Source organism: Pseudochaenichthys georgianus, unplaced genomic scaffold (genome assembly GCF_902827115.2).
Source record: "Pseudochaenichthys georgianus unplaced genomic scaffold, fPseGeo1.2 scaffold_1272_arrow_ctg1, whole genome shotgun sequence".
Classification (NCBI taxonomy): Eukaryota; Metazoa; Chordata; class Actinopteri; order Perciformes; family Channichthyidae; genus Pseudochaenichthys; species Pseudochaenichthys georgianus.
In genome coordinates this window covers 12,501-36,772 of record NW_027262180.1, presented here as the reverse complement: position 1 = coordinate 36,772, position 24,272 = coordinate 12,501, and the positions used below count along the sequence as shown (strand labels likewise).

At 46.0% G+C, this 24,272-nt stretch overlaps 3 protein-coding genes across 6 annotated transcripts in view; 2 read left to right on the top strand and 1 right to left on the bottom strand.

The window, feature by feature from the left end:
• Window positions 1-913: 913 nt before the first annotated feature.
• lacc1 (laccase (multicopper oxidoreductase) domain containing 1) lies at window positions 914-18,503 on the top strand. 4 transcript variants are annotated; one of them, XM_034077072.2, is made up of 7 exons: window positions 914-1,024; window positions 1,593-2,002; window positions 3,821-3,999; window positions 8,479-8,644; window positions 8,972-9,197; window positions 10,509-10,705; window positions 11,981-18,503. In XM_034077072.2, the coding sequence occupies exons 2-6, from the start codon at window positions 1,603-1,605 to the stop codon at window positions 10,690-10,692; spliced, it is 1,155 nt and encodes a 384-aa protein (XP_033932963.1). In that variant the 5' UTR covers window positions 914-1,024; window positions 1,593-1,602; the 3' UTR covers window positions 10,693-10,705; window positions 11,981-18,503. The 4 variants fall into 4 exon arrangements, with proteins under 4 accessions (XP_033932963.1, XP_033932962.1, XP_033932961.1 ...); XM_034077071.2 differs by lacking the exon at window positions 11,981-18,503 and having other exon boundaries at window positions 914-1,013; window positions 10,509-11,808; XM_034077070.2 differs by lacking the exon at window positions 11,981-18,503 and having other exon boundaries at window positions 10,509-11,808.
• Window positions 18,504-18,941: 438 nt separating this feature from the next.
• Window positions 18,942-21,564, top strand: LOC139433209 (trichohyalin-like). The gene is made up of 3 exons (XM_071202123.1): window positions 18,942-19,039; window positions 19,169-20,513; window positions 20,680-21,564. The coding sequence occupies exons 1-3, from the start codon at window positions 18,942-18,944 to the stop codon at window positions 21,562-21,564; spliced, it is 2,328 nt and encodes a 775-aa protein (XP_071058224.1).
• A 535-nt stretch (window positions 21,565-22,099) lies between these two features.
• lmln (leishmanolysin-like (metallopeptidase M8 family)) overlaps window positions 22,100-24,272 on the bottom strand; it is an 11,076-nt gene continuing 8,903 nt past the window's right edge. The window contains exons 6-7 of the mRNA XM_034077069.1: window positions 22,619-22,823; window positions 22,100-22,513 (exon numbers count right to left, since the gene is read on the bottom strand). Coding sequence (XP_033932960.1) covers window positions 22,413-22,513; window positions 22,619-22,823 — 306 coding nt within the window. The 3' untranslated portion in view covers window positions 22,100-22,412. The remainder of the gene's footprint in view (window positions 22,514-22,618; window positions 22,824-24,272) is intronic.

Sequence of the window (24,272 nt, the reverse complement as noted above, 5' to 3'; positions counted from 1 at the left end):
TCACCTGTATGTTCACCTGTAGTCTGTTCACCTGTAGTCTGTTCACCTGTAGTCTGTTCACCTGTAGGCTGTTCACCTGTATGTACACCTGTAGTCTGTTCACCTGTAGGCTGTACACCTGTAGTCTGTTCACCTGTAGGCTGTTCACCTGTAGTCTGTTCACCTGTAGTCTGTTCACCTGTAGTCTGTACACCTGTAGTCTGTTCTCTGTTCACCTGTAGTCTGTACACCTGTAGGCTGTTCACCTGTATGTTCACCTGTAGTCTCTTCACCTGTATGTTCACCTGGAGAGTATGTTCACCTGTATGTTCACCTGTAGTCTGTACACCTGTAGTCTGTTCACCTGTAGTCTGTTCACCTGTATGTTCACCTGTAGTCTGTACACCTGTAGTCTGTACACCTGTAGTCTGTTCACCTGTATGTTCACCTGGAGAGTATGTTCACCTGTAGAGTATGTTCACCTGGAGAGTATGTTCACCTGTATGTTCACCTGGAGAGTATGTTCACCTGTAGAGTATGTTCACCTGTAGAGTATGTTCACCTGTAGAGTATGTTCACCTGTATGTTCACCTGGAGAGTGTTCACCTGTAGAGTATGTTCACCTGGAGAGTATGTTCACCTGGAGAGTATGTTCACCTGTATGTTCACCTGGAGAGTATGTTCACCTGTATGTTCACCTGTAGTATTCATACAGAAACATCATGTACCTGCTCAATCAGTACTTTTACTTTACTGTTGGAAACTAAATAAAGGTTCTTCTGCCTCTTGATAATACTTCAGTCAGGCTGCAGGATCTGTGCTGTCTCGCCTCTGACTCTTCTTTCACCTCTGCCACATGAGGAAGCTGCTCTGTCAGTGTGTCTGCGTGTGTGTGTGTGTGTGTGTCAGGAATTTCCAGTGTGGGCGTGGCCAGGCTGCAAACAGGAAGTAGAATGTGTGTAGTTTCTGAGTAATTTCCAATGTTCCTGTGAGAGGGCTATAAAGCCGGCAGGAACTGCAATACTTCAAATACCGTGAGTACTGTGTGAGTACTGTTACTTAAGTTCTTTACATTTTACTGCAAGTACTTTGTGTTGATAATACTTAGCACAGTCAGGAGCTTTACTTTATAGAAACTCTCACACTGCACTGTGTGTGTCATACTGCAAGTACTTTAGAAATACCGTGAGTACTACTGAGAGAGTACAGTTTTTTTACTGCATAATCAGTCCTTTTACTCTGAGTACTTTTTGTACTTTCTAGGCAAACAGGAAGTAGAGAGTGTATATATATATGTATGTATTTGTATTTAGTCACTTTTTCCACTTGTTCCTGTGAGGAGAGTGCGACTCCCTGCAGGGACACACTGCAGTACTTCAAATACGCTGTAGATACCGTAAGTACTGTGTGAGTACTTTTACTGGAAGACCTTTGTGTTGATAATACTTCGGTCAGGATTTGTACTTTCCAGGCAAACAGGAAGTACAGTGTGTTTTTAAAGTCATGTTTTCCACACGTTCCTGTGAGAGCTCGACTCACTGCAGACTTAAAGTACTTCATAAATACCGCGAGTACTACTGAGAGAGTTCTGTGTTTTTGTACTGCACAATCAGGAGCTCCGGGATGGAGGCGGTGCTCCTGGCCCTGCTGCCCGGCTGCAGCGCCTCCTGCCTCCGCCTCTCCCCCTCTCTCTCGCCCCCCCCTCTGGTGCTCCGGCTGGACAGCGGCTCCACAACAGAGACTCTCTTCCGGTTCAAACTGACCGCGGATCAGCTGGGGATCAGCACAGTGCGCGTGCACACCACTGCGCGCGGCCGCGACGTGCTGCGGCGCTACCAGCAGCTGCTGTTCACGAGCCTGTACACCTTTGATTACCAGGTGCATGACATCACCTGCTGCACAGACCACGCCCACAAACGCTCACCTGGAGGAAAGGAAGTGGAGGAAGAGGTTTCCGGGTTCCTGCAGCAGCTTCCGGCTCAGGGGGGGGGCGTGCAGGTGCTGACGTCCCCTCTGATCCCAGGTACAAGACATGTAGCCTCAATAGCAGTACTGTAATCAGCGTTGGTCAGACGGGTTATAGGGCTGTCTCTTTACGTGTCTTTCCCTCTTCATCTGGTTTGTCTCTTTACGTGTCTTTCCCTCTTCATCTGGTTTGTCTCTTTACGTGTCTTTCCCTCTTCATCTGGTTTATCTCTTTACGTGTCTTTCCCTCTTCATCTGGTTTATCTCTTTACGTGTCTTTCCCTCTTCATCTGGTTTATCTCTTTACGTGTCTTTCTCTCTTCATCTGGTTTATCTCTTTACGTGTCTTTCCCTCTTCATCTGGTTTGTCTCTTTACGTGTCTTTCCCTCTTCATCTGGTTTATCTCTTTACGTGTCTTTCCCTCTTCATCTGGTTTGTCTCTTTACGTGTCTTTCCCTCTTCATCTGGTTTATCTCTTTACGTGTCTTTCCCTCTTCATCTGGTTTATCTCTTTACGTGTCTTTCCTCTTCATCTGGTTTATCTCTTTACGTGTCTTTCTCTCTTCATCTGGTTTATCTCTTTACGTGTCTTTCCCTCTTCATCTGGTTTATCTCTTTACGTGTCTTTCTCTCTTCATCTGGTTTATCTCTTTACGTGTCTTTCCCTCTTCATCTGGTTTATCTCTTTACGTGTCTTTCCCTCTTCATCTGGTTTATCTCTTTACGTGTCTTTCCCTCTTCATCTGGTTTATCTCTTTACGTGTCTTTCCCTCTTCATCTGGTTTATCTCTTTACGTGTCTTTCCCTCTTCATCTGGTTTGTCTCTTTACGTGTCTTTCCCTCTTCATCTGGTTTATCTCTTTACGTGTCTTTCCCTCTTCATCTGGTTTATCTCTTTACGTGTCTTTCCCTCTTCATCTGGTTTATCTCTTTACGTGTCTTTCCCTCTTCATCTGGTTTATCTCTTTACGTGTCTTTCTCTCTTCATCTGGTTTATCTCTTTACGTGTCTTTCTCTCTTCATCTGGTTTATCTCTTTACGTGTCTTTCTCTCTTCATCTGGTTTATCTCTTTACGTGTCTTTCTCTCTTCATCTGGTTTATCTCTTTACGTGTCTTTCTCTCTTCATCTGGTTTATCTCTTTACGTGTCTTTCTCTCTTCATCTGGTTTATCTCTTTACGTGTCTTTCTCTCTTCATCTGGTTTATCTCTTTACGTGTCTTTCCTCTCTTCATCTGGTTTATCTCTTTACGTGTCTTTCCCTCTTCATCTGGTTTATCTCTTTACGTGTCTTTCCCTCTTCATCTGGTTTATCTCTTTACGTGTCTTTCCCTCTTCATCTGGTTTATCTCTTTACGTGTCTTTCCCTCTTCATCTGGTTTATCTCTTTACGTGTCTTTCCCTCTTCATCTGGTTTATCTCTTTACGTGTCTTTCCCTCTTCATCTGGTTTATCTCTTTACGTGTCTTTCCCTCTTCATCTGGTTTATCTCTTTACGTGTCTTTCCCTCTTCATCTGGTTTATCTCTTTACGTGTCTTTCCCTCTTCATCTGGTTTGTCTCTTTACGTGTCTTTCCCTCTTCATCTGGTTTATCTCTTTACGTGTCTTTCCCTCTTCATCTGGTTTACTTTTATTTCTGTTTGAGATGCTGATATTTAGAACAGTTTGTTTTTACTCATCAAATGCAATGCAAATAAAAACAAGAGCAGGGAAGAGGACGAGGGACACGCTTTGCCTTCTGCTCTCATCTTCCCTGAAAGACAAAAGTCTGAGTTTTAGGTTGCCCTCGTCCTCTTCCTCCCAAACAAAGACCATAAGACGTGTTTTATTAAGATGAGAGAAGAAGACGTGGGTATGACACTTCCTCTCCCGCAGGGTGCTTCGGTCACGGCTTCAGCACGCGTGCAGGCGGCGTCTCCTCCGTCGCCTCGCTGTCCTCTCTGAACCTGTTCAGCAGCAGCAGGAGGAGAGACTCCGTGTCCGTGGTGCAGGAGAACCGGAGGAGACTGGCTCTGAAGGCAGGCTTCAACGCCCGAGACCTGCAGCTGGTCAAGGTACGGAGCTCTAGAGGGTCCTGAAGGAGCAGCTGTGAGAGATCTACGACTACGTTCAGACATCACGGGATATAAGGACATGACTCTGAAGTGTCCTGCTCCAAACCCCAAACAGATCCTTGTAGCCCCCCCCCTCTCTTCCAGCTGTTACTAAGGACATGACTCTGAAGTGTCCTGCTCCAACCCCAAACAGATCCTTGTAGCCCCCCCCTCTCTTCCAGCTGTTACTAAGGACATGACTCTGAAGTGTCCTGCTCCAAACCCCAAACAGATCCTTGTAGCCCCCCCCCTCTCTTCCAGCTGTTACTAAGGACATGACTCTGAAGTGTCCTGCTCCAAACCCCAAACAGGTCCTTGTAGCCCCCCCCCCTCTCTTCCAGCTGTTACTAAGGACATGACTCTGAAGTGTCCTGCTCCAAACCCCAAACAGGTCCTTGTAGCCCCCCCCCTCTCTTCCAGCTGTTACTAAGGACATGACTCTGAAGTGTCCTGCTCCAAACCCCAACAGGTCCTTGTAGCCCCCCCCCCTCTCTTCCAGCTGTTACTAAGGACATGACTCTGAAGTGTCCTGCTCCAAACCCCAAACAGGTCCTTGTAGGCCCCCCCCCTCTCTTCCAGCTGTTTACTAAGGACATGTCTCTGAAGTGTCCTGCTCCTAACCCCAACAGGTCCTTGTAGCCCCCCCCCCTCTCTCCAGGCTGTTACTAAGGACATGACTCTGAAGTGTCCTGCTCCAAACCCCAAACAGGTCCTTGTAGCCCCCCCCCCCTCTCTTCCAGCTGTTACGAAGGACATGTCTCTGAAGTGTCCTGCTCCAAACCCCAAACAGGTCCTTGTAGCCCCCCCCTCTCTCTTCCAGCTGTTACTAAGGACATGTCTCTGAAGTGTCCTGCTCCAAACCCCAAACAGGTCCTTGTAGCCCCCCCCCTCTCTTCCAGCTGTTACTAAGGACATGTCTCTGAAGTGTCCTGCTCCAAACCCCAAACAGATCCTTGTAGCCCCCCCCCTCTCTTCCAGCTGTTACTAAGGACATGTCTCTGAAGTGTCCTGCTCCAAACCCCAAACAGATCCTTGTAGCCCCCCCCCCCTCTCTTCCAGCTGTTACTAAGGACATGTCTCTGAAGTGTCCTGCTCCAAACTCCAAACAGGTCCTTGTAGCCCCCCCCCCCTCTCTTCCAGCTGTTACTAAGGACATGTCTCTGAAGTGTCCTGCTCCAAACCCCAAACAGGTCCTTGTAGCCCCCCCCTCTCTTCCAGCTGTTGCTAAGGACATGTCTCTGAAGTGTCCTGCTCCAAACCCCAAACAGATCCTTGTAGCCCCCCCCCCCCTCTCTTCCAGCTGTTACTAAGGACATGACTCTGAAGTGTCCTGCTCCAAACCCCAAACAGGTCCTTGTAGCCCCCCCCCCCCTCTCTTCCAGCTGTTACTAAGGACATGACTCTGAAGTGTCCTGCTCCAAACCCCAACAGGTCCTTGTAGCCCCCCCCCTCTCTTCCAGCTGTTACTAAGGACATGACTCTGAAGTGTCCTGCTCCAAACCCCAAACAGGTCCTGTAGCCCCCCCCCCTCTCTTCCAGCTGTTACTAAGGACATGACTCTGAAGTGTCCTGCTCCAAACCCCAACAGGTCCTTGTAGCCCCCCCCCCTCTCTTCCAGCTGTTACTAAGGACATGACTCTGAAGTGTCCTGCTCCAAACCCCAACAGGTCCTTGTAGCCCCCCCCCTCTCTTCCAGCTGTTACTAAGGACATGACTCTGAAGTGTCCTGCTCCAAACCCCAAACAGGTCCTTGTAGCCCCCCCCCCTCTCTTCCAGCTGTTACTAAGGACATGTCTCTGAAGTGTCCTGCTCCAAACCCCAAACAGATCCTTGTAGCCCCCCCCCTCTCTTCCAGCTGTTACTAAGGACATGACTCTGAAGTGTCCTGCTCCAAACCCCAAACAGATCCTTGTAGCCCCCCCCCTCTCTTCCAGCTGTTACTAAGGACATGACTCTGAAGTGTCCTGCTCCAAACCCCAAACAGATCCTTGTAGCCCCCCCCCCTCTCTTCCAGCTGTTACTAAGGACATGACTCTGAAGTGTCCTGCTCCAAACCCCAACAGGTCCTTGTAGCCCCCCCCCCCTCTCTTCCAGCTGTTACTAAGGACATGACTCTGAAGTGTCCTGCTCCTAACCCCAAACAGATCCTTGTAGCCCCCCCCCCTCTCTTCCAGCTGTTACTAAGGACATGACTCTGAAGTGTCCTGCTTCAAACCCCAAACAGGTCCTTGTAGCCCCCCGCCTCTCTTCCAGCTGTTACTAAGGACATGACTCTGAAGTGTCCTGCTCCAACCCCCAAACAGATCCTTGTAGCCCCCCCCCCCCTCTCTTCCAGCTGTTCCTAAGGACATGACTCTGAAGTGTCCTGCTCCAAACCCCAAACAGGTCCTTGTAGCCCCCCCCCCCTCTTCCAGCTGTTACTAAGGACATGACTCTGAAGTGTCCTGCTCCAAACCCCAACAGGTCCTTGTAGCCCCCCCCCCCCCTCTCTTCCAGCTGTTACTAAGGACATGTCTCTGAAGTGTCCTGCTCCAAACCCCAAACAGATCCTTGTAGCCCCCCCCTCTCTTCCAGCTGTTACTAAGGACATGACTCTGAAGTGTCCTGCTCCAAACCCCAAACAGGTCCTTGTAGCCCCCCCCTCTCTTCCAGCTGTTACTAAGGACATGACTCTGAAGTGTCCTGCTCCAAACCCCAAACAGGTCCTTGTAGCCCCCCCCCTCTCTTCCAGCTGTTACTAAGGACATGACTCTGAAGTGTCCTGCTCCAAACCCCAAACAGGTCCTTGTAGCCCCCCCCCCCCTCTCTTCCAGCTGTTACTAAGGACATGTCTCTGAAGTGTCCTGCTCCAAACCCCAAACAGGTCCTTGTAGCCCCCCCCCCTCTCTTCCAGCTGTTACTAAGGACATGTCTCTGAAGTGTCCTGCTCCAAACCCCAAACAGGTCCTCGTAGCCCCCCCCCTCTCTTCCAGCTGTTACTAAGGACATGACTCTGAAGTGTCCTGCTCCAAACCCCAAACAGGTCCTTGTAGCCCCCCCCCCCCCCCTCTCTTCCAGCTGTTACTAAGGACATGACTCTGAAGTGTCCTGCTCCAAACCCCAAACAGATCCTTGTAGCCCCCCCCCCTCTCTTCCAGCTGTTACTAAGGACATGTCTCTGAAGTGTCCTGCTCCAAACCCCAAACAGGTCCTTGTAGCCCCCCCCCTCTCTTCCAGCTGTTACTAAGGACATGACTCTGAAGTGTCCTGCTCCAAACCCCAAACAGGTCCTTGTAGCCCCCCCCCCCTCTCTTCCAGCTGTTACTAAGGACATGTCTCTGAAGTGTCCTGCTCCAAACCCCAAACAGGTCCTTGTAGCCCCCCCCCCCTCTCTTCCAGCTGTTACTAAGGACATGTCTCTGAAGTGTCCTGCTCCAAACCCCAAACAGGTCCTTGTAGCCCCCCCCCCCTCTCTTCTAGCTGTTACTAAGGACATGACTCTGAAGTGTCCTGCTCCAAACCCCAAACAGGTCCTTGTAGCCCCCCCCCCCCCCTGGCAGCAACGTTTCTGATTGGCCCGTGGGTTTAAAGCCCGCCCACATTTTAGTAATGTGGTCATGACGCAGCGAATCTGGATCAGCTCCGTTGTTCTCCGTTTTTAGAGATGAGGGTACGGAGGAGAAGAGAGAGGGGTTTGTTTCTGACTCTTTGAGAGTCTCCTGACACACCGGAGACACATGGAGGACACACCGGGGACACATCCTGACACATGGGGACACACCAGGGACACACAGAGGACACACCGGGGACACACAGGGGACACACCGGAGACACACCGGGGACACACAGAGGACACACCGGGACACATGGTGATGTAGAGAAGACATCACTTAGTGGGTCTCCTGACACACCGGGGACACATGGTGACACACCGGGGGGACACCAGGGACACACTGGGGACACACCGGGGACACAGGGGGATGTAGAAGACATCACTTAGTGGGTCTCCTGACACACCGGGGACACACTGGGGACACACCGGGGACACAGGGGGATGTAGAAGACATCACTTAGTGGGTCTCCTGACACATCGGGGACACACCGGGGACACACTGGGGACACACCGGGGACACAGGGGGATGTAGAATACATCACTTAGTGGGTCTCCTGACACACCGGGGACACACTGGGGACACCGGGGACACAGGGGGATGTAGAAGACATCACTTAGTGGGTCTCCTGACACACCGGGGACACACTGGGGACACACCGGGGACACAGGGGGATGTAGAAGACATCACTTAGTGGGTCTCCTGACACACCGGGGACACACCGGGACACACCGGGGACACACCGGGACACATGGTGATGTAGAAAAGACATCAAAGTGCATTCTGCATGATAGAGCTCTGATGACAGCATGAGGTGTGGATGTTAAAGGATATGCAATGCCCCCTACAGGTGGACCACGGCAGTGCAGTGTGGGTGGTGGGGGGGGCGGAGCCTGAGAGATATGACGCTATGGTGACGGATCAGAGGGGGCGGGTCTTAGCGGCTCCGGGGGCCGACTGCATGCCCCTCCTCTTCGCTGACCGGGGGTCAAAGGTCATCGGAGCCGCCCACGCTGGTAAGTACTGATGAGGTCATTCTCACTAGCTAACTAACCCGCTAACTGACTAGCTAACTAACCCGCTAACTGACTAGCTAACTAACCCGCTAACTGACTATCTGAGCTACACACTGTTTGAGTAACACATTCCTCACGGTTTTAAACTTATGATTATTGTTAAACTACTGGTTTAGTAAAATAAGTTAAGTATGTTAGTCACGTGTTTGACATAATAAACACTCTGATAAAGGTGTGGGAGTAAAGAGTTAAATATCTGAGAGGAAACAGGAAGTAGAAACACCGGCATCAGGTAAAAAGGTAAACAATCACTTCCTGGTCCTGCAGGGTGGAAGGGGACCCTGGAGGGCGTTGCCATGGCGACGGTGGGAGCCATGGTGACGGAGTTTGGTTGCCGGGCGAGGGACATCGTGGTTGCCGTGGGGCCGTCAGTGGGGGGGTGCTGCTTCACGCTGGACAGGGAGCAGGCGCTCCACTTCCTGTTGCTCCATCCAGACTGCGTGAAAGACCCCGAGGCCGAGAGGCCGCACGTCAACATACGCCTCGCCAACAGGTACTAATACACACAAATACTACCATCAGCAGAGATGGGTGTAACGCGTTACAAAGATTCAATTGATCTCCAGTTATAACGCCGGACTCCGCCGCCGGAGCTAACGGAGCCGCAGGGGGCTAGCTAGCTCCCTGCGGCTCCGTTAGCTTCGTGGCGGACTCCGCCGCCGGAGCTAACGGAGCTCTGCCGTTAGCTCCGCCGTTAGCTTCGCCGTTAGCTTCGCCGTTAGCTCTGCCGTTAGCTCTGCCGTTAGCTCTGCCGTTAGCTCTGCCGTTAGCTCTGCCGTTAGCTCTGCCGTTAGCTCCGCCGTTAGCTCCGCCGTCCACCACTGGGTTAATTGGGTCCCTTTTTAACATTTGCTCCCGTTTAGCATTATGGGCGTAAAACCATTACATAGCCATAGACTATAAAAGTCTTACCCAAGGCTGAATCATAAACTAAACTATATATGTATATATATATTAATACACACACACATGTCCTTAGCTGGCTAATACGCAAGCTAACAAGCACACAAACACTTGCTAAAGGGGTTAACATGTATAATATTATCATTTTAGACTGTTAGTACATTCAACCGCACAGCACAACATTTTAATTGTCTGGTATTGGTAACAACATTCTCTAAAAGGCACGATCACCACAAACACGGCTAAAGGGTCAAGTGCAGTACATCTAGCTAACGTTGTAGCGTAGCAGAGTGGACAAGATGCTGTTAGCTGACAGTGAGGCATGTACGTGTCCATCAAAGTGACCACGCCCTAATTTATGCAAAAACGTTAAGACCTAATATAAATAAAAGGGTTGGGTTATAAAACATTCACTCACGAATCCATAACCCTGAAGGTGTAATCTAACTATCGATAATAATATTTATTGGATCCATGGGTAAAAACATGTTTATTTCTGCTGTAAAGTTGGGCATTTTAACATGGGGGTCTATGGGAATTGCTCCTTTCTGCAGCCAGTCCCTAGCGGCCAATAGATGAACTGCAGTTTGTGGCACTTCCTTATGGGCGTCCCGGCTCTGCCCCGCAGTTTGCCGCTTGAGTTAAACTCAGTTCTTAAGACCTGAGTTTTCGTCTGATTTTATTTATTTGTAAAAAAAATGTTTTTATTTACTGATTTTTTTTTTTCTTGAATAAAATATAATTGTTTTGGAATAAATAAAATATATAATTTATATATATTTTTAAGTTCTTAGAATTCTGAAAAGCAAAGTTTTTTTTTTTGTATATATTTTTTTCCGGTTGTTTTTGTTGTTGAAAAATGTATAATTCTGAAACCAACAATAACCTCTTTATTACCCAGAATCCTCCTGGAGCGTGGCGGCGTTCAGCCCGGGAACATCGACGACAGCTCGGTGTCAGAGTGCACCTCCTGTCACACCGAACTCTTCTTCTCTCACGTCAGAGACGGACTGAACTTCGGCACCCAGCTGGGCTTCCTGTGGATCAGAGAGGAAGAGGAGGAAGAGGAGGGAGAGAGAGACTGACGGGTAGAAAATAGTAGGAAATACACAGAGTACACATGAGATGTACTTTATACTACTCCACTACATGTGTTTTAATGTTTATTACAAGTTGTTGTATTTAAATAAAAAAATATATATCTGAGAAAATACGAGACATTTCGCCCTGCATGCAGCTCTCGGTCAGAGATGGTCGTTGTTGTGGGACACCTGGAACACATCCTTCTCGGAGTGTAGATGACCCCGAGCCATAAGCGACAACAAAGTGTATTCAGTGTCCTCAGCTGTTTAGTCGATCTATTGAAGAATGTTGATTATTACACTCTGAGTTCAAACCTGGAGCTGCAGGAGGGCTCTTCAGGATTGAATTCTGACTTTTATTTCACAGAATTCTGAGCTTAAAGGTGGGGGAGGTAAGAATGGAGAAAGCAGCTCGAGTGCGCTAGAATTTGAAAGTACGCAGCCGGAAAAAATCTGCCCCTTCCTTCAGACTTCCTCACAGAGCCCCTCCTCCAACGCACACGCACGCGCACATGACCAATGAGGGCACGAGATAAGTGTGTGCCCCGATGGAAGGCTGACAGGCAGGCAGGCCATCCAGTTACTTCAGCCGGCTCAGATGATTGGTTGTACTTTTTGAAGTTGTTACGTCCCCACTAGGGATGAGGAAATGCAACACACACCAGTTGGAATTGGTATAATGGGTTTATTTTAAATAGCAGAGGTAAACAAAACGGCAGGCACGCAGCCTGGAACAACAAAAGAGGCCAAAAGAGCACAGGAAGCAAACAAAAGGAGGACTCTAACAAAAGGAGTGAGGGAATAAACACTAAATAGGGAACGAAACAAAACCTCACTTTAAAAGTGGTGCAGCTAACAAAGAGTCTGTACAAAAACACAGCTAACTAAAGGCAACAGTCACCGAATCCTAAACTACTCTAACCTCTAACCAAGCTACTCCACTAATACACAATATCACACTCGAACAAGGAGACACGATGCTAGGTCTAACCCTGGATCCTAAATTATCGTGGTCGAAACAAAATGATAATGTCGTAGGTAAAATGGGAAGGGGTGTGTCACTTGTAAAAAGAATTGTAAAATAAACTTTTGTTTGGCCTTAGGGTGGCGATGATTGGATGACCATTTTAGTTTTCACTTCACTGCATGAAATGATGAGCTGTTTTGTTTTAATTTTGTTGTATGTTTGTGTGTGTGAGGACCCCAGGAAGAACAGCCAATGCTCACGCTAGTGCTAATGGGGATCCTAATGAAGACACAAGTTTAACCACAGTTAATAAATCTGTCTAAGGAGCAAGCAGCGAGAGGCGTCTGTCCACATGTCGGAGCCTCCAGAGTGAAGATTGTCCCCAGGCTTTGAAGTCATCTCCAGCAGGTGCGCTGCGATTGGAGTGCGTCGGGCCCGGCGTGCTCCAATCACAATCCCCAGGGGGCGGACCAGCAGATCGATGGCAGCCAATGACGTCTGGGCAATCGCTCTGCTCATTTACATACAACATCGATTATTAACACAATAAAGACGACCCGGAAGGCAGCAGCCGTAACACAGTGGCTTCCACGGAGGAAATATGTTTTCATGCAGCGGTTCTCAACTGGTGGGTCGCGGACCCGTTTCGAGTGGGTCTCGGATGTGAGTGAAGAAAACAAAATTGAAGGGATATAAAGGATATATGCACTGTACTTCACTTGTATTAAAGGTGGGGTAGGTACGTTTGAGAAACCGGCTCGAGATCGCTAGAATTTCAAAATACACAACTGGAGAAAATCTGCCACTTCCTCACAGAGCCCCTCCCCCAACACACACGAACGCGCACATGACCAATGAGGGCACGAGATAAGTTTGTGCCCCGATGGAAGGCTGACAGGCAGGTAGGCCATCCAGTTACTTTAGCCGGGCCTACCTGCCTGTACCTACCTGCCTGTCAGTACCTGTTGTACTTTTCAATCCGTTTAGCCGGGCCGGCTGTTGTACTTTTTACAGTATCACGGCTTCCACAGATGACGTTTTTTTATGGATTTTTTGTCAAAGCACTTCAGATATTCATTGCTATCGGGATGTTAAGAGTATTCCATGGAATATAACAAAAAGTGTATCTCGAGCCGGTTTCTGAAACTTACCGACCCCACCTTTAATCTTGTATGCTGAAAAGCGTATATATATTACTGCACGATTTTTTGTTGAATAGATTCGAGTGCTTCAAAATGTTGGGTCGCGATGTATTGACCAAGTCCTGAGGCCTGACCAGTTGAGAACTTTAATGTGTTCATTGCTATCGGGATGTTTAGAGCATCCCATGGACTATAACGTGTTTCTGAAGTGAACGACCTCCCCCACCTTAATGTCACATTGCAAGTTATTTTTCTTCATTGGAGTTTTCACTTCTATTATTTAGATCTTCATTTTCTATGTATGAAAATGAAGTAAAATGAATGTAATTATTATGTTGCACGAGACATTAATGCAACAACTGTCCTGAACAGCAGCGAGTAATCAAATGTAATATCTCAGGATTCTGAACATGAATTTTCTTATTTCATTTTCTGAGAAATATTTATTTTTGATAATCTCTAAATCGTGAGAAATCTTTATCTTTATTACAAAAATATTTAAAAAAATGCTCTATTTTTTATAATATCTAAATGTTTAAAAAATAGAAATAATAAATACACAAAATATTTGTCAGAGTATTTTTTTTTCTCAAACCTCAAAATTCTACTGTCTCTTTAAAAACATGTCGTTCGCTGCAGATCTAAGAATCCACTGAAGTATTTTATGAGGTGGAACAAAATGTCAAATCTCTTCAGCTCGTTTCAAACAGACCAGAGGACAGGAAGTGAGGAAATACTGAGAGCTTAATTCTCAAGAAATTAGTTTGATCCCCTAAAACAGGGGTGTCAAACTCAAGGCTCGGGGGCCACATTCGGCCCCCAACTTCATTTTATGTGGCCCCACAAGAGCTTGCAAAGAATATAATATGTTTATTATACGGTTACATGCTACAGAAGCACGTTGCCCATAAACTACATGTCCCACAATGCATCTCAAATATGACTTTTTTCTCAGAATTTGCCTTTTTTTCTTCAAAATATGCATTTTTTCAGAATTAGATTTTTATTTCAAAATGTCACTTCTATTTCTTTTTTCTCCAGAATTTGGCTTTTCTTTTTAAATCATTTTGGGACATACGCACTGAAGAGACTTGCAATTATTTGCCCTAGACTTCTGCTTTCAGACGTAGTTAATTATGAAGTTATACCCTATCCGATGATAATCCAATGCAGAGGCAATGATGTAATATAATACATTATTTTATATATATTAATATATGTATTTTTATATAGTCTTAAAGTTACAACTGGCCCTTTGAGTGCAACCATAATGCGAATGTGGCCCGCGATGAAATTGAGTTTGACACCCCTGCCCTAAAACAACAAATGGTGTTTTAAAATGTAATACTTACTGATTAGTGAATGTATACGGAAAAAAATGACCAAACACATCGAATATAGTTTTAAGAGCCAAACCAACGGTTAAATGACGAGTGATATAGATTATTTCAGAAACAGAGCAACACGTCTCCGGGGTTCAGACACGTGTATTGGGACGTCTCCGTTGTCTTTAAAAAGCAGCCCTTTTTCTACAAAATAAGAGATCAGTTCGAACAGGAGCATATCTCAGGTTTCCACTGAAGCAAACTTTCAATGTTCAAACTCACATTGCATTCTTCATAAACATTTAACAAACAGATCTGTGGTGACACAATGAGGATTTAAATATTAATAAAACGTTTTTGTTCCGTCCAACTGTCTTCGCATCAGATATAAAAAAAGGAATATTTTGAGAAATAAAAGTTTCTTTGTTCATAAAAAAAATGTTAATATTTTAGTCATATTTTTTTTTAAGCAAAAAGTTGAAATATCTCGGGACATAATTTGGTAAATGTTTTTTCGAAAAGCACAGTCGTTACAAGTGGTTTCTAAAGGCCCTGACACACCAAGCTGACACCAAAGAACACGTCCCGACGCCAAGTAGCACGTACGCACTGCACATGCGTGAGTCGCAATAACTCTCCTTACCAGCAGGCGGCGGTAGTGTGTATTCGTCATTCAAAAGAGGCAACCGGAAGACAGACCAGGGCTGCGTTCCAATAGTCCATTTAGGAACCTTCCTAACTGAGTGAAATGACCCGGAAGCCCCTCAGTGGCAGCCATGAGAAGTGCCGTTCCAATTCTCCAAATGAAAGGAAAGGAGGTTTCAAGCTTCCTTTATAGCCTCCTTTAGCTTAGGAACCACTGGACCTCCCTCACCGAGAGGAGAGGAGAAAGTGCTGCCCCACAATGCATTGCAGCCGCAGCATTTGCCGTCACTCAACAGTCGGCCGTTCACGGAAACAACCGATTATGATATCATGAACGTTACGGTGCTTATTAAGCTTTTTAAAACGTAGGTGGTAAGTTGCCAAAGTGATTTGTTCTGAACGTTGCAGAATATTATCATCTGATATTTAAGAAGTGTGTTACATTTGAAATGGCAGAAAGTCTTGTTGCAATTTCCAGACACTAAAAGAGGTCCTTTGAGTTTCTCTGGTAATTATCAATAGTAGCAGTTTAGTGAATACTGTTCAAACAATACTTGTGTTTGTGTTTTATATTGATTTATCTGTTTTATCCTTTCATAAATGTGAGGACTCAAATGGCTATAAACATTCTGGGCTAGTTGGAGTAAACGGGGTTTTATTGCTCTGTGGGGGAGGTGTAGGTATGCAGGACAGGGGGCTGGGTGGATGAGAGTATATTCTGCTTAAGATCTCTAGCATGTCATGTTTCAGGGAAGTCTACATATCTTGAATAGTATATGTGTGGGTTTAATTACTTTGTATTAATAATAAGCTGTCTGTGTAACCAGAAGTTGGAGATATGAGAGATGAAATCGTTGTGTTATCTTTGTGAGTGGTCTCTGGAATGTGGGGGGATGTGTGTGTGGAGGCCGTGAATGCCAGAGGTTTGAGATGACCGGAAAAGACGACCAGTTAAACTCCACCCCTTCCTGTCTGTGTTGGTATTGAGAGCCTGTTCATCCTTTTGTTCTGTCTCTTCTCGCGCTGCTCAGACCGGAGGGTCTTGCAGCACGTGAACAAGGGCAGGAATAGGCATACTCCTAACATTACGGATATGATATGGCTTTGTATTATATTGTATTGCATTATTACCTTTTATGATTAAAACAGATTGTTGTTTAACCCTCGTCCTGGTTGTTTTTGAGTGTTCCTTCTTTTAAAGCAAACTCATAGGAACGGCGCGGAGAAGTGCTACCTACTCCTTCAACGTTCATCAGTATTATAATCAAGAGAGAAATATGAACGTTAGTTTTTACTGAAATGATCAAATAAAGTCAACATCTCAGTCTTCACTGAGCTGTGTGGGGTTTGTTCAACTTCTAAAAGATGTTTGAACGGTGATATACACAGAGACAGATGTTCAGGACTAACGTTCATAATAAATACATCTGTATTGATTTAAGATCTTTAGTTCATACAGTCATATGTATTGGGATCATTGGTATTAATGTGGACCGGAGGGAGAGGGAGACGAGTTTCACTTTCCTTTTTATTTCAGTTCCAGCTTTGGTCCTGAAGAATCTGTTTCTCTGTTGTCCACGTTCATAAAGCAAAGCAGCAGCATCAGAGCACGGTGCAGAGTCTCTGGATGAGTTTACAGGAGTCCCTCGTTCTTATTGAACATCCATGTTGTAGTCCGCTGTATAGAGAACTGTGGTTTCCATGGTTACCCCACAGCAGCAGACGCACATTCAGGACGTCCGCTGGCGCATCATAAACACGTCGGATAGTGAAAGTGCAGTCGATTCTCTAAAGTACCGCAGTCTCTTCTCCTAAGTCCTTTTGAGTTCTCCTATCCACTATCCCTTAACCCCGTGACCTTTCACTCAGAGGTCAAGGAATAGGAGATAGGGTTAGAACTTAGGAGCTGATCTTTGGATTATCGGAACGCAACCCAGGTGATATATACAAACAACAAATAGCGTGCGTTCCATTTTCACTCTCGTCCATCGAAAACATGTTTGGTGCGGTACTGGCGGTATCAGCCCTTGGAAGCAGATAGATGAAAAGGAGAAATAATAGCCGTCTCAATCGTTTGTTTGCGTACCTCGCTTCTCATGCACTGATTCGCTAAGCTGAACAGCCAATCGGAGCGAATTCTTTTGCCGACAGCCTCCCGATTCAACAAGGTGTCGGCACGGCCGAAAAGACACGCCGGTGCGGGACACACCAATCTGAGTAGGGCGACAGGACGTTCATCGCCGGCCAACATCGGCTTGGTGTGTCCGGACCTTTTAACCAAACTAGTGTTTATAGCAAAAATATGTATTTCTATAAAAACGTTTTTTTTTGAAAAATTCATTTTCAGCAAAATAAAGTCACATTTTGGGAAATCGTCCGAACAAACTTTGAACTTTAATTCATTTTGAAATGAAAGAAAAACATAAAAAAACAAAGTCAAAGCTTTCCAATGGTTGTGTTTCTGGTTTCATGTTAAAATGCAGACGAACCTGAAACCTGAAACATCTTTCTGGAATTAAATCCTTAAAGAAAGATTATAAATAAAGTTTACCATCACAAAGAAAATCATTCAGTCTCAAACATCAGGCCTCTTTTTGTTAAACGTGGTCTAAAACACTCTCTCCAACGCTAAACATGCTTCCATCAGAGTTACATATTAAACATCACTTCTCTCCGTTCTCAGCTACGGTACGTCCACACGCGGCTTCAACGGAGACGCTTCCCTTTCACTTTGAACGGGGCGACGTCACGCTTTGCGGTTCCGTCGAGTCGCTTTGACTCCGCCGGTGCTCGCTTCGAAAGTTGAGAAATGTTCAACTTTTCAAGCGTCGACGGAAGCGCCAGCCAATCGAAACGCGTGCTTGTGATACACTTTAAATACCAAGCGGCTCTGCACTCACTGCTGAAATAAAGTAGAGAACCGATGAAGAGGATTAGGGACACTTCTTTTGGATCCGACCAAAAGGGTTGTTTTCTTTAAGTTCAGAGAAAAAACTTTCTGAGAAAACAGAGAAGTCAGAATTCCGAGAGTCTTTTTGAATATTGAATTCTGATCTCAGAAGTAAAACATGTACTTTAGGTCAGATGTAAAGAGACCTCCCATCCGGCCCCAACCCTCCTCCCTAGGTCACCAACACATCAGAGACTAAATCATAAATCTGAAAGCACCGTAGGATTTCAGTTTTTAAATCACCGACAGGAAACCTGAACAAACTGCATTTCCCATGATGCATTGGGGTGATGATGAAGAGGATGGGATCCAACCAGCTCACATATTTATGTTGCATCCATGTGTGCTCGTTCATGTTAAGGTACATTCGTCCAGGTTTATACGCACTATCATCGGAAATTATTTTAAATCAAAGTGAGCTGCAGATCTAAGCCAGCGGCTAAATTGTGTTTACGTTTCAGTGTGTGAGCTTCTCCAAATACATGATACGAGCATAGGCGGATTTTGCCCCCCCTAGTGGCTGAAAAACGTTAGAGCATTACTACTTCTAAAACTGTTCCAATACAAATATTTCGTATATCAATATTTTAATAGATGTAATATAATGATTGTTACAATACAAATCTGAATAATATCATATTTTGTTTGAAATAATTTCATTTTTGAGCAGTCGCATGTTGTGACGTGTGTGTGTGTGTGTGTGTGTGTGTGTGTGTGTGTGTGTGATGTGTGTGTGTGACGTATGAGGTTAAGGACACAAGTTCCCTCGCCTTTTTTTTTTTTTACATACAAGTGATTCAGCTATGGTATTACAATAAGATATGCGGCGATTTTTAAAACGTCCAATTTCTCTGACGTTTAAGGCGTCTCCTTCTGCACTAGGTCGGACACTGGTTAATAATATTGTAGCGTGTTCAAGTAACCAAGGTAACCAAGGGACATAGTAGTTATCAAATAAGTATAAGATGTGCAGAGTTATGATGAGTTTTACAGATGTAATGCACTGTTGTTGGGGGGAGAGACGCCCCTTCCATATGCGTGTGTACGGCGGGCGTAAGGCGTGCACGAGGAGACGAGTTGTGTTCGTAGTGGAAAAGTCGTACTCAGTGCGGTGAACGCTGGTTTTATTGATACTGTATCCGTAGCACCCGCGCAATAGTTGGGACTGTGTACTGACGTCAGTAGAAAAGGTTTGCCCCAAGCGCAAATGTCAAACTCCGCCTATGCTGGGGGGAGTCGTCGTCGTCGTCGTCGTCATCATCATCATCATCATCATCATCATCATCATCATCATCATCATCATCATCATCATCACAGGGCGGTTTGTTCAGGTGGTCTGAGTGACGGACAGCATGGCTTATTCTCCTTTCTGTTCAGTTTGTCGAACATAAGAAATAAAAGCAGTAATAATCTCAGCTCATGTTCTGACTTCAGTCTGTCGGGACTATAGAGACTCAGAGACTCAAGGAGACTCAGGGACTCAAGGAGACTCGAGGAGACTCAAGGATACTCAGAGAGACTCAGGGAGACTCAAGGATACTCAGAGAGACTCAAGGAGACTCAAGGAGGCTCAAGGAGACTCAAAGAGGCTCAAGGAGACTCAGAGAGACTCAAGGAGACTCAAAGATGCTCAAGGACACTCCGAGAGACTCAAGGAGACTCAGAGAGACTCAAAGAGACTCGAGGAGACTCGAGGAGACTCGAGGAGACTCAGAGAGACTCAGAGAGACTCAGAGAGACTCAAGGAGACTCAGAGAGGCTCAGAGAGACTCAAGGAGACTCAGAGAGACTCCGAGAGACTCAAGGAGACTCAAGAGACTCGAGGAGACTCGAGGAGACTCAGAGAGACTCAAAGAGACTCAGAGAGGCTCAGAGAGACTCAAGGAGACTCAGAGAGGCTCAAAGAGACTCAGAGAGACTCAGAGAGACTCAAAGAGACTCAAAGAGACTCAGAGAGACTCCGAGAGACTCAAGGAGACTCCGAGAGACTCAAGGAGACTCAGAGAGACTCAAAGAGACTCGAGGAGACTCGAGGAGACTCAGAGAGACTCAAAGAGACTCAAGGAGACTCAGAGAGGCTCAGAGAGACTCAGAGAGACTCAAGGAGACTCAGAGAGGCTCAAAGAGACTCAGAGAGACTCAGAGAGACTCAAGGAGACTCAAAGAGACTCAGAGAGACTCCGAGAGACTCAAGGAGACTCCGAGAGACTCAAGGAGACTCAGAGAGACTCAAAGAGACTCGAGGAGACTCGAGGAGACTCAGAGAGACTCAAAGAGACTCAAGGAGACTCAGAGAGGCTCAGAGAGACTCAGAGAGACTCAGAGAGGCTCAGAGAGACTCAGAGAGACTCAAGGAGACTCAGAGAGGCTCAAAGAGACTCAGAGAGACTCAAGGAGACTCAGAGAGACTCAAGGAGACTCAAGGAGACTCAGAGAGACTCAAAGAGACTCAGAGAGACTCAGGGAGACTCAAGGAGACTCAGAGAGACTCAGAGACTCAAGGAGACTCAGAGAGACTCAGAGAGACTCAGAGAGACTCAGAGAGACTCAAGGAGACTCAAGGAGACTCAGAGAGACTCAGAGAGACTCAAAGAGACTCAGAGAGACTCAAGGAGACTCAGAGAGACTCAGAGAGACTCAAAGAGACTCAGAGAGACTCAAGGAGACTCAGAGAGACTCAGAGAGACTCAGAGAGACTCAAGGAGACTCAAGGAGACTCAGAGAGACTCAGAGAGACTCAAGGAGACTCAAGGAGACTCAGAGAGGCTCAGAGAGACTCAGAGAGACTCAGAGAGGCTCAGAGAGACTCAGAGAGACTCAAGGACTAGAGAGCCTCAAGGAGGACTCAGAGACTCAGAGAGACTCAGAGAGACTCAGAGACTCAGAGAGACTCAGAGACTCAGAGACTCAGAGAGACTCAGAGAGACTCAGAGAGACTCAGAGAGACTCATAGAGACTCAGAGAGACTCAGAGACTCAGAGAGACTCAGAGAGACTCAGAGAGACTCAAGGAGACTCAGAGAGACTCAAGGAGACTCAAGGAGACTCAGAGAGACTCAGAGAGACTCAAAGAGACTCAGAGAGACTCAAGGAGACTCAGAGAGACTCAGAGAGACTCAAAGAGACTCAGAGAGACTCAAGGAGACTCAAGAGAGACTCAGAGAGACTCAGAGAGACTCAGAGAGACTCAGGGAGACTCAGAGAGACTCAGAGAGACTCAGAGAGACTCAGAGAGACTCAGAGACTCAGAGAGACTCAGAGAGACTCAAAGAGACTCAGAGACTCAAGGAGACTCAGAGAGACTCAGAGAGACTCAAGAGAGACTCAAGGAGACTCAGAGAGACTCAAAGAGACTCAAGGAGACTCAAAGAGACTCAGAGAGACTCAAAGAGACTCAAGGAGACTCGAGGAGACTCAGAGAGACTCAGAGAGACTCAGAGAGACTCAAGGATACTCCGAGAGACTCAGGGAGACTCAAGGATACTCAGAGAGACTCAAGGAGACTCAGAGAGACTCAAGGAGACTCAAAGAGGCTCAAGGAGACTCAGAGAGACTCAAGGAGACTCAAGGAGACTCAAAGATGCTCAAAGATGCTCAAGGACACTCCGAGAGACTCAAGGAGACTCAGAGAGACTCAAAGAGACTCAAGGAGACTCGAGGAGACTCAGAGAGACTCAAGGAGACTCAAAGAGACTCAAGGAGACTCAAAGTGACTCAAAGAGATTCGAGGAGACTCAAAGAGACTCAAAGTGACTCAAAGAGACTCAAAGAGACTCAAAGTGACTCAAAGAGACTCAAAGAGACTCAAAGAGACTCAAAGAGACTCAAAGAGACTCAAAGAGACTAAAGCGTCCGATCTGAGAGTTTACAGTTTAGTTGGGAGACGAGTGTGAGAGGAGCAGTTTATCACCTTACGTAGCCCCGCCCCCTTTCCCCTCTACCTGTTCTTGTGGAAGTTCTTCCGGGTCACGAATTATATTCGACCAATACGTGATTTTAGATCGCCACGTCGGAAAAAAACAACCCAGAAAATCCATCTTAAAATGTATTAGTATCTATTTAGTCAAAAACAAATGATTCGAGACATTTTAATTCCAATTAGTGATGTTTTTTGTACATTAATTACTTAAATGAACCCTGAATGCATCATTTTGAACGCGTTAAGTAACTCTGGAGCTTTCCTGCAGACCAGCTTCTGGTTTTCACAATAAACTCTGAACCCTTCTCTTATTAATAAACCGGGACACTTCCTCTAAAAACAGGAAGTGCTTCTTAGGAAAGAGTCATATTTACACGTGTTCTGGTTAGAAATGTAAACCTCTGGCTGCTCCAAGACCTCACACTCGCTCACAGGAAGTAGGCTTTTCAGAATAAAAGTCTGATTTTAAAAAGAGTCTTTAAATCGTAGAAACACTTCGTAAAGAGAGCACCAATCGTTATGGAGAAGTCACAAAGCAATCAGCTGTTAGATACGGCTCGATGGAAGAGAACAGCGCAAACAAAGCTGAGGATTATGGGTAGAAAGGCTTCCAGCTGCACCACGAGCCAATAGAAAAGGCAGAAATATCGTGCGGTCGGCTCTTTGTCGTCGTTGTTACGGTAAAAAGATCCATAGAAGAAGGAATGAAAAGAGGAGATCAAAGAGCCCCGAGTCCTCCAGTGTTTCGGTCGCGTTTGTGAGACTGTGTGTGTGTATCAGCTGTGGGTGCAGAGCCTCAGTCCGGCCACCAGGGGGAGCAGGTTGAGCATCAGGAGCCACAGAGTGAAGGCTAACCCCGGAGCTCCGGAGCACGGGTCTGTAACACAAGGTAATCATCAAGATATTAAAAATAAGAATAATAAGAATCCATCTATCTATATTATCATTAAGCTGAAGTAAAAAGAGCAGCAGTGCCACTGACCAATGGGAATGCTCCTGGAGGTGTTGAGGGGCGGGGCTTGGAGAGGGCAGTGTTCACAGAAGTCGTTGCAGGCGGGGCAGATCAACTGTCCGTTATAAACCCAGTCATTCAGCTTCACGCTGACACTGAGCAGCTGACCAGCTCCCAGGCAGAGGTACGACCCATCCTGAACAAAGACTGTGAGGCCGGAGGGAGAGCACAGCACCTGCAGAGAGAGGACTCTTTAAAGTGGAGACCCTACGTACTGATATACACCTGAACATCAGCAGGAGAGGACTCTTTAAAGTAGAGACGCTACGTACTTATATACCCCTGAACATCAGCAGGAGAGGACTCTTTAAAGTAGAGACACTACATACTGATATACACCTGAACATCAGCAGGAGAGGACTCTTTAAAGTAGAGACGCTACGTACTGATATACACCTGAACATCAGCAGGAGAGAACTCTTTAAAGTAGAGACACTACATACTGATATACACCTGAACATCAGCAGGAGAGGACTCTTTAAAGTAGAGACGCTACGTACTGATATACACCTGAACATCAGCAGGAGAGGACTCTTTAAAGTAGAGACACTACATACTGATATACACCTGAACATCAGCAGGAGAGGACTCTTTAAAGTAGAGACGCTACGTACTGATATACACCTGAACATCAGCAGGAGAGGACTCTTTAAAGGAGAGACACTACATACTGATATACACCTGAACATCAGCAGGAGAGGACTCTTTAAAGTAGAGACGCTACATACTGATATTCACCTGAACATCAGCAGGAGAGGACTCTTTAAAGGAGAGACACTACATACTGATATACACCTGAACATCAGCAGGAGAGGACTCTTTAAAGTAGAGACGCTACATACTGATATTCACCTGAACATCAGCAGGAGAGGACTCTTTAAAGTAGAGACACTACATACTGATATACACCTGAACATCAGCAGGAGAGGACTCTTTAAAGTAGAGACGCTACGTACTGATATACACCTGAACATCAGCAGGAGAGGACTCTTTAAAGTAGAGACACTACATACTGATATACACCTGAACATCAGCAGGAGAGGACTCTTTAGAGTAGAGACACTACATACTGATATTCACCTGAACATCAGCAGGAGAGGACTCTTTAAAGTAGAGACACTACATACTGATATACACCTGAACATCAGCAGGAGAGGACTCTTTAAAGTAGAGACACTACATACTGATATACACCTGAACATCAGCAGGAGAGGACTCTTTAAAGTAGAGACACTACATACTGATATACACCTGAACATCAGCAGGAGAGGACTCTTTAAAGTAGAGACGCTACATACTGATATACACCTGAACATCAGCAGGAGAGGACTCTTTAAAGTATAGACACTACATACTGATATACACCTGAACATCAGCAGGAGAGGACTCTTTAAAGTAGAGACACTACATACTGATATACACCTGAACATCAGCAGGAGAGGACTCTTTAAAGTAGAGACACTACATACTGATATACACCTGAACATCAGCAGGAGAGGACTCTTTAAAGTAAAGACACTACATACTGATATACACCTGAACATCAGCAGGAGAGGACTCTTTAAAGTAGAGACACTACATACTGATATACACCTGAACATCAGCAGGAGAGGACTCTTTAAAG